General features: G+C 33.9%; 1 protein-coding gene across 1 annotated transcript; it reads left to right on the top strand.

Annotated features, from left to right (window-relative positions):
* The first annotated feature begins 1172 nt into the window (after positions 1-1172).
* On the top strand, positions 1173-12583 carry LOC119831421 (arrestin homolog). The gene is made up of 8 exons (XM_038354758.1): positions 1173-1361; positions 4698-4888; positions 7608-7786; positions 8118-8253; positions 8575-8732; positions 10550-10693; positions 11224-11353; positions 12457-12583. The coding sequence occupies exons 1-8, from the start codon at positions 1253-1255 to the stop codon at positions 12553-12555; spliced, it is 1146 nt and encodes a 381-aa protein (XP_038210686.1). The 5' UTR covers positions 1173-1252; the 3' UTR covers positions 12556-12583.
* Positions 12584-13310: the final 727 nt, after the last annotated feature.

Genomic DNA, 13310 nt, shown 5'->3' with positions numbered 1-13310 from the left:
CGCCCGGCGTACCAAATGGGTTTTGATGTTGACTAGCTGTTGCCCGTAGCTTCGCACGCGTGTACAAATAAATTATCATGGAACAAACTTTCCTCTCCTGCTTTATCCTATTGGGAGATGAATTTATCAACATCCTTTCTTAGTGGATGCCAACGTCAAAACATCTATCTGCATGCCAAATTTCAGCTTGATCCGTCCAGTGGCTGGGGCTGTGCGCTGATAGATCACTATGTCAGTCAGTCACCTTTGAGTTATATGTATTTTGATGGATATAAGTATTTTTTAATATTGATTTATATTATAGTCTTATATAGTAGCTACTATTATGGAATTTTGAGGTTAATCAGGTTAAAATGGATTTAAATGAATTGAAATGACTTTAACATAAAATAATGAAAGATTTGCTAAATTACAAGGAGCATCCCACTTGTTTATCCAATTCACCGAAATACGTACAACTATTAAAATGATGACTTTGTTCAAATAAACACATCATTATCTGTAGAATATAATATATAATCAATACCACTGTACGGCTTATATCAAAATCAGTAAGTACTTTTTGAAAGATAGCATAATGAAACTTGTCGAAACAGTGTCAGTCTAAAAGAAAATCAAATTACATTATGGTTAATCAGCATAAGAATTTGTAAATGTTTTATTTTTTTGCGTAACTAGGTTAATAACTGTAACTCTGGGACCTGGAATGTGTCTTCCCTTAATTAAAAAAGTATATTATATTCGTATCTAGACTAGATTTGCAGTGTAGGTCAGGTATCTTGCAAACGGAGAAATAGTTTTGAATTAAGATTGCATCCTTAGATACAATTATAAAAAATTATAATTTAAAGTTTTAAATTATGAAAATATTCATAAATATATTACATCTTCCCACATATACCTATTAAACTTAGAAGCCCCTCTGTTTTTATGTATCTTTATTTTTTAACGATTCATTTTCTTAAAACAACAGTACGTTATCTGATTCTAGGCCAAGAAATTCATAAAATATAGGACATTCTGAAGTTAGAGTGAAATCTTTGAAGTAAATAAGCACGTGGGTGTTGTCCTTAGAGAAGGGTCATTCTTTTAATGAGACAAATGCGATTACCGGGGCTTAGAAGCCTCGCACGTTCGTAATCCTCTATAAATCGCGAAGGAACACAGTCCACGTCGCATTCAACCATACACTTTCAGTGTCAGTGAATAGAATAAATATAATATAACATAAATATATCGCAGTGACTTCAAAATGGTTTACAATTTTAAAGTGTATAAAAAGTGCTCTCCTAATGGAAAAATCACTCTGTATATGCCGAAGCGGGACTTTGTGGATCACATTTCGTATGTTGAACCTATAGGTCAGTTTTTTATGATATCTTGTCGAGCAAAAATATAAATATGGACATTGGCTGCATGTTCTGACAGTATTTATAGATGCGAAGAAATATTTCACAGTATATTTAAATCAAATTCATTTTATCTGAAGTTAGTAACTCCTGCTTAAAAATGTCTAAAGTAAGTGTTTTTTTTTCACATTTAAAGAAAACTCTAATCGTAAACTTCTTACTGAAAGTATCTAAAGGATATTAGAAGATTACTGTCGAAAGAATATTTAACAAATATTTGTAAAGGCAATTTGAAAAGCAGTCTTCTTCAAATTTATTCAAATACAAATACCCAATTCTTAATGAGACCTCCCATAAACATAAAATTAAAACTCCCTCAACAATCAAAGAATGTTCTAGAAAATCAAAACTGAAACGAACGTTACGTAAGTTGTTTACAAATACGAAGTTAACGACGAAGATTGCAACAGCTGAAGCTATCCATCATCATGCAAGACTGGCATGCTCCTTGTTCTAACAGATACGACTTTAATAGCACCTATTAAGCAGTGTTTGTAGTTCGCCATCACGTCTGCAAAGTACCTTTTGCCTTTATTCCAATTAATCACGGTAAATGTTAGCATGAACTTTGGTATGTTAGAATTTTTAATGATGCTCAATTGGGCCAAATTTTACATTAGTTTGGATATAAAAGTGGGACGTGTAGTTTAATATTACGTAATAATTTTGCTTACTGGCATCATAACAACTTAGTTTGGAGTATATTTATTTAGGCGTATACATATTATAGTGAGAAGGTAACTACTTAATCAGAAATGATTCTCTACGTTCGGAATAGACAAAAAAAATTGTTGATATTTTGAGGGTAGCTAGTGACGCGATGTATTCATATGGCCCGAGGGAGCGCGATAGCTAGTCGTTGTGGAGTCGTCGTAGCCGTGAAGTCGTAAAAAGACGTCGTCTGCCGCCTCTCATGTAAACACGCCCGGATCGCGTGCTAATTTACTTTATATTCAAAAGCACTTCACGGGAAGTTTCGGTTGCTTTTTAATTGTTTTATATTATCTAATAATCACAACGTCACGTTTTTATATCGCAAGATTCGGTGCGTTATAGATATATAAATGGCGACGTAGTGTGCCTGGCTGTGTTCAAGTGGTGACGTACTTGGTTAATTTCATACTTTTTAAATTATTTTGTTACATCTTGTATCCCCTTATATATATAGTAACCGTCCTAAGGGTGCCCAATGTTTTTTATACTGTTAACCGACCGACATACCGCATGCATGTGCTGTGCAACGTATTAGAAGATATGTATCTAGGGTTAAACCTTAACGCTAACGCTTAATTATTGTTATTTTGGAAAGTCTGTATCAACGGCCGCCGATCCGTTCGTTGTGATACACTAATTAACTGTATTTCAAGAGTTATATATTATCTATACTAAAATTATAAAGCAGACGAGTTGGTTTGTTTGAACGCACTAATCTTGGTCCGATTTGAAAAATTATTTCAGTGTTAGATAGCCCATTTATTGAGGAAGGCTATAAGACCGGGGCGGCCCGCTAGTCTTTTTATACACACATACATAAAATTAAAGAAAATTGGTATTGGATACGTGTATTATGAATGTGTGTGAATGAAAACAAACACAATACCTATGAAAGAAAACAAACACAATAATAATCAAGGGCCGTTTTAATTATTTGATCTCGATAAACAATATACTTCGAGTGTCGGGAACAATAGCTATGTTTTTTTAAGCCCGAATTATTTTAAAAAAGAGTGATTAATTGCATCACAAATATCTAACATAATGCTATACAAGAATGCGTATTGGAAGTGTTTTTAGGGATTTTTATACAGAATTAGGATTTTTTCCAACGCCAACATTTTCATTCTATATTTTTCTTACATTTAAACCATCCCTAGACTATTATGAATGCATCTGAACCATAATTAAAAAAGGGCTCAGTCATTTTAACAAGACTAACGAACAACATTTCTAAATATATAGATTACTAGCTTTCCGTCCGCGGTTTCACCCGCGTAGAATTCGGTTATATCGCTTTCATCCCCTATTTCAATCCCTTCTACCCTTTTTTCGCGATAAAAAGTATCCTATGTCCTTTCCTAAGGTCAGTTCTATCTTCATACCAAATTTCATGGAAATCGGTTCAGTGGCTTAGGCGTGAAAGCGTAACAGACAGACAGACAGACAGAGTTACTTTCGCATTTATAATATTAGTGGGGATATAAAACGTTAATAACACTAAATTAACCGTGACCTAATTTCTAGTGTGTTAATAATTTAATAGCAAACGATACTCCTGGAATAATATCATGTTACCTATTACGTATATTACATTATACGGGATTTGCGCAGCCAACAATAATGCGTGTATGATTTTTATAATATTCATAGTTGGTAAGAAACTTCACCACTTTTGACGTGACAACGTCTTAAATTAGGTTGCGGCTCGGAGTCACTCATGAAAAAGTGTAACGCCCGGTAACGTTACGATGAGTCACCGAACTATGATCGGTCCGCCGCGCGCGCAGCACTAGAGAATTAGGCGCATTGAATCGGCGCGTGCTTGTGTCTCTGTCTCTGTCTTTTTAGTAAACAAAATATATTTTCTATAGTTAAAATTTGTGCAATTCTTATTTTCATTCAATTGCTTGTTCCTATTATGCAATTTAATAATATTCATATCAATAAATATTCTACCGAGAAAAAGACGTTGTCACGTAAAATCTTCGCCCGTAAAACCAACTTTACAGGCAACCATTTTTTTTAATTTTGTCGTCGATAACCTGTTAATCAAGTTTACAACTAATTTCAGTTATCATAAAACTGCATAACATTTCACAAAGCAATAGTAACTTATTGTAAATTGGATTGTTTCCTGCTTTAATTTTCTTCTATTTTTTTATTTAAGCTTTTCAATAACACAAATGGGAAAACATAACATACTAGATAATAATGAATATACAGGATATTTCAATTTATTAGGTTAATCACCTACACATACAATACTAAGTCATCATAGTCTCCCTGTGACCAGGCTCGCTGTAAAGTGTTCGAAACGTCGGGTTAAATAATATAATGAATAAATCGCGTTTAGAGTCCATTAAGTCTATAACTTCACGTAAAATCAAACACAAGAAAATACTAAGTCTTCATTACAATAATATTGGCATGATATTGCCAGGATTTCATTATGTATTTATAAGCGTCAAATGTAATAGTTGTACCAACTAGTTAATTGTTCCGTGAATTTTGTATATTCTTATAATGGTGGTAATATTACCATGAAATTCTATTATAATAATATAATTGCAGATGGCATTGTGGTAGTGGACGATGAGTATGTTCGTGGGCGTAAGGTCTTCGCGCAGGTGGTGTGTACCTTCCGCTACGGCCGTGAAGAGGACGAGGTGATGGGAGTCAACTTCTACAAGGAGCTGTACCTTGCCTCAGACCAGATCTATCCGGCGCCTGAGAAACGGTCTTATGATCTGACTCGCACTCAGGTATTTGCGATAAGTTTAATTATGCTTGAGGGGTTCTGGTTTCGGTTATACTAGCGGCGTATAGTTTTACTCAATATTGTATAAAGTTTACGCCCCTTCTCATTTTACTAACATAAATAGCATAGAATTACTTAGTGCATCTAGAAATAGTACTTAAAAGTTTAAAGTACATTTTCCAAGTGTAATAAGGTTAATTCTTATTATACTTATAATGGCACTATAATTATCTAGTAAAAGAGTATTTTAATCATAACCAACTATTTATAAAATTAATAATTGTAAAGAATAGTGTTATTGTAAAAAGAATTTTTAGGTTTATTGTATTGAAATGCTTTATAAATGAGAAATTTTGAAAGAATAGAAAAAATTTGATCACGGGGCGGGATTCGAACCCCCGTTTTTTGCCAAACCGTATCAAGATATAATATAGGTATAATGAAAAATAAAATACAATACAATAGTTTCGTGAATGTGTGAATTCTTACACTAACTAATATAACAATTTGAAAAAACAAATCTGAATCGATAAATGCCACAATTCAAATTCAATTGAATTCCACCAAAACAGAGTAACCTCCACGGAATTCCTACCAAATCAAGCCATTATCCTGTTCCTATAAGGATTATATAAGACTGTAGCAGCTGTTAAATCATTCATCCTTATTACTTTACGGCGCGTATTTACCAACGTTAACAATAATTAGATGGAGCACGGTTGAACGCCAGCTCCGTTGTGGTAAATGAAATCTATTTGGGGATTAGCTCATGGTTCTTGAAAAGCGGATTTTACAATACAACGTTAAAACGTAGTTACGTACTTGGATGAAATCTTGTAACGCAATAATGCGGTGTGGGAAATTATTTACCGAATAATTATAAGCGAGTCGAGTCGAGTTCATACACCCGGAGGCGTGTAATGAAGAAGTAAATAAAGCCCTATTTTGGTGGAGAAATTCATTTCATGTATAATTTGAAAACTAGTTAATGTACGCGGCTTTGTATGTGTGGATTAACTTCAAGAAGAGATTAACCATTGACCATGGATGTATTGAGTCCTCCAAAATATACGAGTTTATTTAACGTAATTATGACTAATAAACGTGTATATCTTATATATAAAATTCTCGTGTCACAATGTTAGTCTCTATACTCCTCCGAAACGGCTTGACCGATTCCTCTGAAATTTGGTAAGCATATTGGGTAGGTCTGAGAATCGGCTAACATCTATTTTTCACACCCCTAAATGATAAGAGTAAGGCAGAACAGCGTTTGCCGGGTGCAGCTAGTTTATTTATAAATAACTCGTAACATTGTATCATAATATGCTGATTATAATCTCAATTGTTATTACATTGTCTGTATTGTGCATTTCCAGTAGTTATCATGCTTGCATTGACAGCAGAAAGACTGATAGAATTTGTCAATAGTAATTAATTTATCGTGTTTACCATTTACCTCCGGCACATATTAGGTATAGTAAATTTTTACCGAATGTAAACGGTAAATAATAAAGAAGAAGTAAAGACTATTTAAAAGTGCTTCTGCAAAAACTCTAATGATTAAATTGATATTTGAGTATTTCTATTCAAACACAAGAAAATACTACGAGTATATTTCTATTCTTTCAAAATTTCTTATTTGAATCTTTTCAGTTTTATTCACATTATAGTTCTTTTGTTGGATAATTTTTATAAAATATCACAAACCTTTTTCCTATATAAATATTTAACTATATTTGCTTAGAACTATATTAGCTCTAGCATAGATGCTATCTTACCATGCAAGTCCAATTAGATTTTCGATATATCTTACTATTGAGGACGTTCATCAATATTACCTCTGAAGCCTTAAGTGCGGGCAAACTATACAATACTGTCGGTTTCATGTATCCTTTTGATTCCCGATCCAGGGTCGTGACCACCAGGTCCCTTAAATAGCACCCCAAATTGTTCAATTTGTCTTAAGTGTTTGATTAATTGGTTGGCTTAAAATGTTACTGGATAATAGATGTTTCTTCAATATTATAGATATTTTGCTTTTAATTAATATTGATATCGGCTTATGTTAAAAGCTGAATAGAACGATTTTAATCTATTTTTTTTTATACATTTTGTTTTTGATTGGTAGAATATTTAATGAATTTAATGAAAAGCGGCATTATTATATAATCTCTTACCTATATAGTTACGTATTACTCGTGAAAGTTTAAGTGAAAGAAAGCTTATTAAAGAAAGAGAGGTATTCAACCTTGTTCTTACATGGGCTGTAAAGAATATTTTATCCCTCGGCTCATATGCATACTTGTGTTCGACATTAGTAATTATTAAATTATCATCCACTAGCAGTTTGCCTCGGCTTCGCCCGTGGTTCATATATAGCCTATGCCACTCAGCGAAGTTGCAGCATTCTAATGGTGATAGAATTTTTAAAATCGGTCTAGTAGTTTTTGAGTGTATCCATTACAAAAACAAAATATAAAATCTTTCCTCTTTATAATATTAGTATGGACTATATAGCTTAAATTGTATTTATTGATATTAACTGTAATAGGTTAGTGTTTCGTACCGATTATACATTTTTTGAGGAATCAGAAAACAGTTCTAATTTAAATCCTGTTGTATCAATGTAGCAGTACTGAAATCTAAAAAGTGCAACCATGCATTTTTAAGTTAATATAATTGAATATATTGTCTTTTAAAACACTTATTTCATACTCTAGGAGAGACTGATGAAGAAGCTCGGAGAAACCGCTCTGCCGTTCCGTTTGTCGGTCCCTGCTGGGTCCCCAGGCTCCGTGACCCTGCAGCCAGGCCTGGAGGATGAGGGGGAGCCGTGTGGTGTGCACTACTACATCAAGCTGTTTGTGGGAGACACTGAGATTGACCGGTCTCATCGCAGGTGATTGCATTGCATCATAAAATTGTTACTACAATCGTTTTTATTAAATACATTAATTTAGTACAAGCTTATTGTTATTTTAACCAAAGTAAGTGGCGTATAAGGAGAATTTCATATTAAATACTAATTTAAATTTAAGTGTGTAACCATTCCACTTCCATATGAAAACAGTATTTTCTTTATGTTTTTTGTTCTTCTATAATTTAGGTAACAATTATTCCTAGTACTGCGAAACCCACACTTTCAATTTTATTATCACACCAACAAAGGATCTTGTCACTAAAAGATTACGAAATATATGTTATAATTTATTTTTAAACAATGCTTCTAGGAGCACTGTAGCCTTGGGCATCCGCAAGGTGCAGTACGCACCGAACAAGCCAGGCCCGCAACCCTGCACCGTCGTCAGGAAGGACTTTATGCTGTCCCCGGGACAACTCGAGCTGGAACTCACCCTGGATAAACAAGTATGCCACCAACACACCATTACATAAACCATTATCTCCTATTTTGGTCAAAATTAATGCTCACACTAAACAAGTATCCATGCATCGACAGAAAATCGGTGTTTCATCCACAATCTTTAATTTTTCTTAATACTTCAATAGGCTCAGTTCCTTCTTATCTTCTCATAAAATTTTCTCAGTTGTAAAATCTATGAAACACTGAATACTAAGATTAATTTAAATCAACCCTTCTGTGGCTTCACTTTACCCTTAAAAAATGTTATCATGCGTATAATTTCCTACATGTTCTTCAAATAGAAAAATTCCTAATCCATACTATAGCTCTACATCCACGGCGAGACCATAGCCATCAACATCAGCGTGAGGAACCATAGCAACAAGGTGGTCAAGAAGATCAAGGCCTGCATCCTGCAGTCTGTTGACGTGGTGCTCTTCCAGAACGGACAATACCGTAACGTGGTGTGTAGTGTGGAGACTCAGTGAGTATGCTTTATGAAACTCAAACTCAAAGTCAAACATTTATTTATTCAATTCTTAGAGAATCGTCGACACAGTTTTAACATTTACCATCGGTTCGAAAAGTGGTTTCTACGAGAAGAGGCGACAAGAAACTATGGTTGCTTTTAGATATATGTAATTTACTAAGTATTAAGAAAGCTGGCAGCTAAAGGATATCAAAAATTAAAAATATTCAAAGACATGAATACAAAGACAAATAGTACTGAATAAATCTTAGTCAGAATAGAGGGTCCTTATGCGTCGTTAAATGGTAAACCAGCTAAAAGTTCTGATGCAGTTATGAATACACAGTACTGGTTTAATAAATAATAAATTTCTGTATAAACTTTATAATACTTAATATAGATAAAGTTTAAGTTTAACACATATTTTAACAGAGTAGAAATAATTATAATATACTAGAAACTACGAAAAACCATATTGTCTTCATTTATACATTTCTAATGCTTCTTTCTTGCGAAGTATGTTCTACATTACCTTTCACATAATAGTAATAAATACAATATTAGCAATTAATTTATTACCATATGTCTGAGCCGTAGTTCGTTTACCAACCAAATCTAATTATGCGTATACGTATTCTGAAATTCAAAGCACCAACGTTACTCTTAATAGCGTGTACACACCGCACATATTTAATAAGCAGACATAATTAGGCGATGCATATTATGTTTAATATAACATTGTGTAGCATCTCTTTTCTTACCTTGATTATGAGTTTCTCAGCTATCACATACTTCGAATCACAATTTTTTTTTTATACCAATACCAGCAAAAGGGTAGGCGATGCACCTAATTGTTAGTGATCACCGTCGCCCATAAGCAATCACAGTGTTGGGGAAATGCGATTGATTTGCCGGCCTTTTAGAAATTTATAAGCTCTTTCTTTCAAGGAGTCTATATTGAAGGCAGATGGAAATACCGACGCAGGCAAGCTGTTCCACAATTTTGTGGTTCTAGGCATGTTATATCGCATGTTCTGTGGATCTGGCTAATATGGGCTAGTGGTAAAAAATACATATACATATATAAGTTCGGAACAAGGACATATAGGGGTACAAAGGGGCTTTGTATTACATGAAATCTAGTCTAAAAACTGTGAGCGCCAGTTGACACTATCACATTCATGTCCTCAATAACCTAGAACTGATTTAATGGACAAATGCTCAGTGCTATTCAAATGCCTTATAGCCATGTTCCTTATTTAGGATATGTCCCCTGTGACCACACCGTTCCCATGTGTCGCTGCTGCTTTCTAAATGTCTGTACAAGACGGAAACCCGCTATGACTCAGCTGCTTTTTAATCATGTGTATCACATATGTGTCAAAGTCACACAAGGGCAGCAATCTATTAAATATTTATAATCATGCTCTGCTCTAAAATCATATAAAAGAGTCTTTGATGCTCTCTATGTCTCAGTTTTTCTGTAACCAACTGTAGCCGTACACCAGGGATAGGGGTCCACTATACTCTTCTCTGCTATAAACATTACAAGACTGTCGGTTGCCCACTAAATGTCAGTTTTTGTAAAACCATATTGTGTGTAACAAAGACAGCAGTCTATTAAGAACCGGCTTTATCCATGTGTGTAACAGGGATGGATAAACGCTATGTCACAACTTCAATAATCATCGTATAACAGTGACTGTACACTACCACAAAACAGCTATATCCATGCGTATAGTAGGGTATACGCCGTTTCCCAGCTTCTATAGCCACGTGTGTAACAAGGACAGCAGATATAGCACGAGGCAGCTGTAACATATGTGTGACAGGGATGGGTGCCCGCTGCAGCCGGGCGCGAGCATGCAGAAGGTGGTGCAGCTGCGGCCGGAGCTGAGCACGCTGCGCGATCGCCGCGGGCTCGCGCTAGATGCGCAGCTCAAGAGGCAGGATAATAGCCTCGCTTCTACTACGCTGTGAGTGTGCCTTTATTTTTAACCGACTTTAAGAAAAGCAGGAGGTTCTAAATTCGACTGTATTTTTTGTGTTGTCTTATAACTTTTTACTAAATGAACCTATTTTATAAAGCAGGTGTGACTATTTAATTATGGTCTAGTTCTGACAATTTGAAGGCAGTTTGGTTTTATTATGTTCTATGTCATGTGTTAGTTACTTTGATTAGCAATACCAACTAGATATCAATGCAAAATAATCGCCTCGGAAATAAGAGCGCACTTGATAAGTGAGCTCTTATTTAATTATTGAATAACATTTTTAAGATTAGTGACTTCATTACTCGGTGTCATGGCCGTGATTGAAATGAATGATGATTTCTCTCCCTTTATTAGAAATGTAGTAGACAGAATTAAGCTTTGATTTCGTACGTGACTAATCATCTAGTTGATCGAAGGTTTGTGTGTTTTAAAACTGCGGTCTTAGGTTTTTAGTAACAGAGGTCACTTTCCTTTCGGTACTGGGTCCTATATATATTTGTCTGTACCCGCAGCCTCCTGGAGCCCGAGCAGCGCGACGCCTTCGGCATCATAGTGAGCTACAGCGCCAAGGTGAAGCTGTACCTGGGCGCGCTCAACGGCGAGCTCAGCGCCGAGCTGCCCTTCATACTCATGCACCCGAAAGTAAGCGATGCACACGATATTGTTGATCATACGAGTTTCGCTATACATATGTAATGTTATTTATATCATTTGTAGTATTAGTGTGTTTGGTATTAGTATTTTTAAACTGAAACTTCGATAACATCGTCTTAAATTTATATCATTTGTGGCATTAGTGTAAACGTGATTTTGTATTAGTATTTTTAAACTCAAACTTTGATAACTTCGTCTCATTTATCATAATTTTATTGGTCTGTGTATCGCATGTCGCGTGACGGTCGGCCGGGGAGTAGGAATAAATAAAGGCGCTCGTCAGAGCAGCCGAGGCCAATATGGCGGCGTCTATAGATCCATCAGCTGACCATCAGTTAAATATATGTGATGTGAAAAAAAGTTTCACTTTTACCGTGGTTTTATAAAGCCACCAAAAAGGATTGTCTTTTGTTATTTATATAATTTATAGTATTAGTGTACGTGTCATTTTGTATTGCCTATAATAGATAGATATTATAGTGTGTTAAGTGTTGTACTAGGTTTATGTTATAGAAGAGAACCGTGGGGTCTCGCGTGGTAACTAAATGTCGCGTTTTTAATATTAGCTGGATTGATATTCCTCGCCTCGTACTTATTTACTTCTTTATGTCGAACCTCCTTTATTAGGTACATTAATTAATTATGAAAATACAGTGAATGTTTTAAATATAAAATTAAAATGCAGGCTGAGTGAATGATTGATTATTGAGTAGAAAGTAGTGTGAAACTTTGTAGTGCTAAATAAATCACACAATTTTTATTTGCCTTATATTTTACAAACAATGTCCATGAACACTCCATGTTATGTTATATTGTACAGACTATATCTCACCATTTTTTATACACACTCTAAAAGAACAGCACGTGTAAAAAATGCACTTTTAATCAGCATGTTTCATGAAAAATAAAGCGCCTTTTACATTGTTTTTATTAACCTTAATATAATATTTTATACACTTCATATATCTGACATTAATACTTTAAAAATTACTTTATCATTTGCCTTTCCATCTTATGTTTTAAACAAGTACCATTAAAACAGCTTGTCATTAAAAATAAAGTGCCGTTTACATTATTTGCTTCCCCTCAAGGAGGGTCGCGCTAAGCTAGTGCAAGCCGACAGCCAGGTGGATGTGGAGATGTTCCGACAGGATACTGTGCATCATCAGGAAAGCATTGATGTCTACTGATGAGAATAATCTGTTTGGGATTGTCTAGTCAAAAAAAAAATACAAAAAAATATAAAGTGGCCTTAACAAAATATGTAGAATGTATTTTTATTATTAATTATGTATATTCGTAAACTATATCAAATATAAATACTTATGTGAATGTATTTTATTACGACTTTTATGAATTGTATTATTATAAGCAAATGAAAAATAAATGAGCTACTTCATATTATCATGTAATAATATTTTTTTTTAGTTTTTTCGAAGTATAATTTTATTTATGATTTAGTGCTCGCAAGCTGTAACTAACACTTCAGGGAGAATTTGATTAGGATATAATATATTTTATTTCTGACTATACTGTATGATGTCTAGAGAAAGAAACTACCTTTCAGATTTATTTTTAATAATGAATAACATAATTAAAGTTATAGATTCATATACCATGTTGTAAGGAAACTAATAAATAAATGTTAGAATACCACATATGGGGAATAAATAAATAAAATATGTTTATAAGTCACTCTTCTTGTCTAGTAAAAATCATTCGTAGTTATTTTTATTCGACATTTTAATGTCGTATATATTAATATCAAATATTAATGGTATATTATTTAACATTTTAAATATTAAACAATGTTATATTATCGTCATATTTTTATGTGATAATTTCAAATGAAAATATAAATGTATAGCTTATTATTAATATTAACAATGATGGCAATAAATAGAGTATTTTGAGTCTGTCTTTTATTTTTTGGGCATATCTAAAA

Source organism: Zerene cesonia, chromosome 1, assembly GCF_012273895.1.
Source record: "Zerene cesonia ecotype Mississippi chromosome 1, Zerene_cesonia_1.1, whole genome shotgun sequence".
NCBI classification, from domain to species: domain Eukaryota; kingdom Metazoa; phylum Arthropoda; class Insecta; order Lepidoptera; family Pieridae; genus Zerene; species Zerene cesonia.
This window is presented reverse-complemented; position numbering and strand designations above follow the sequence as displayed.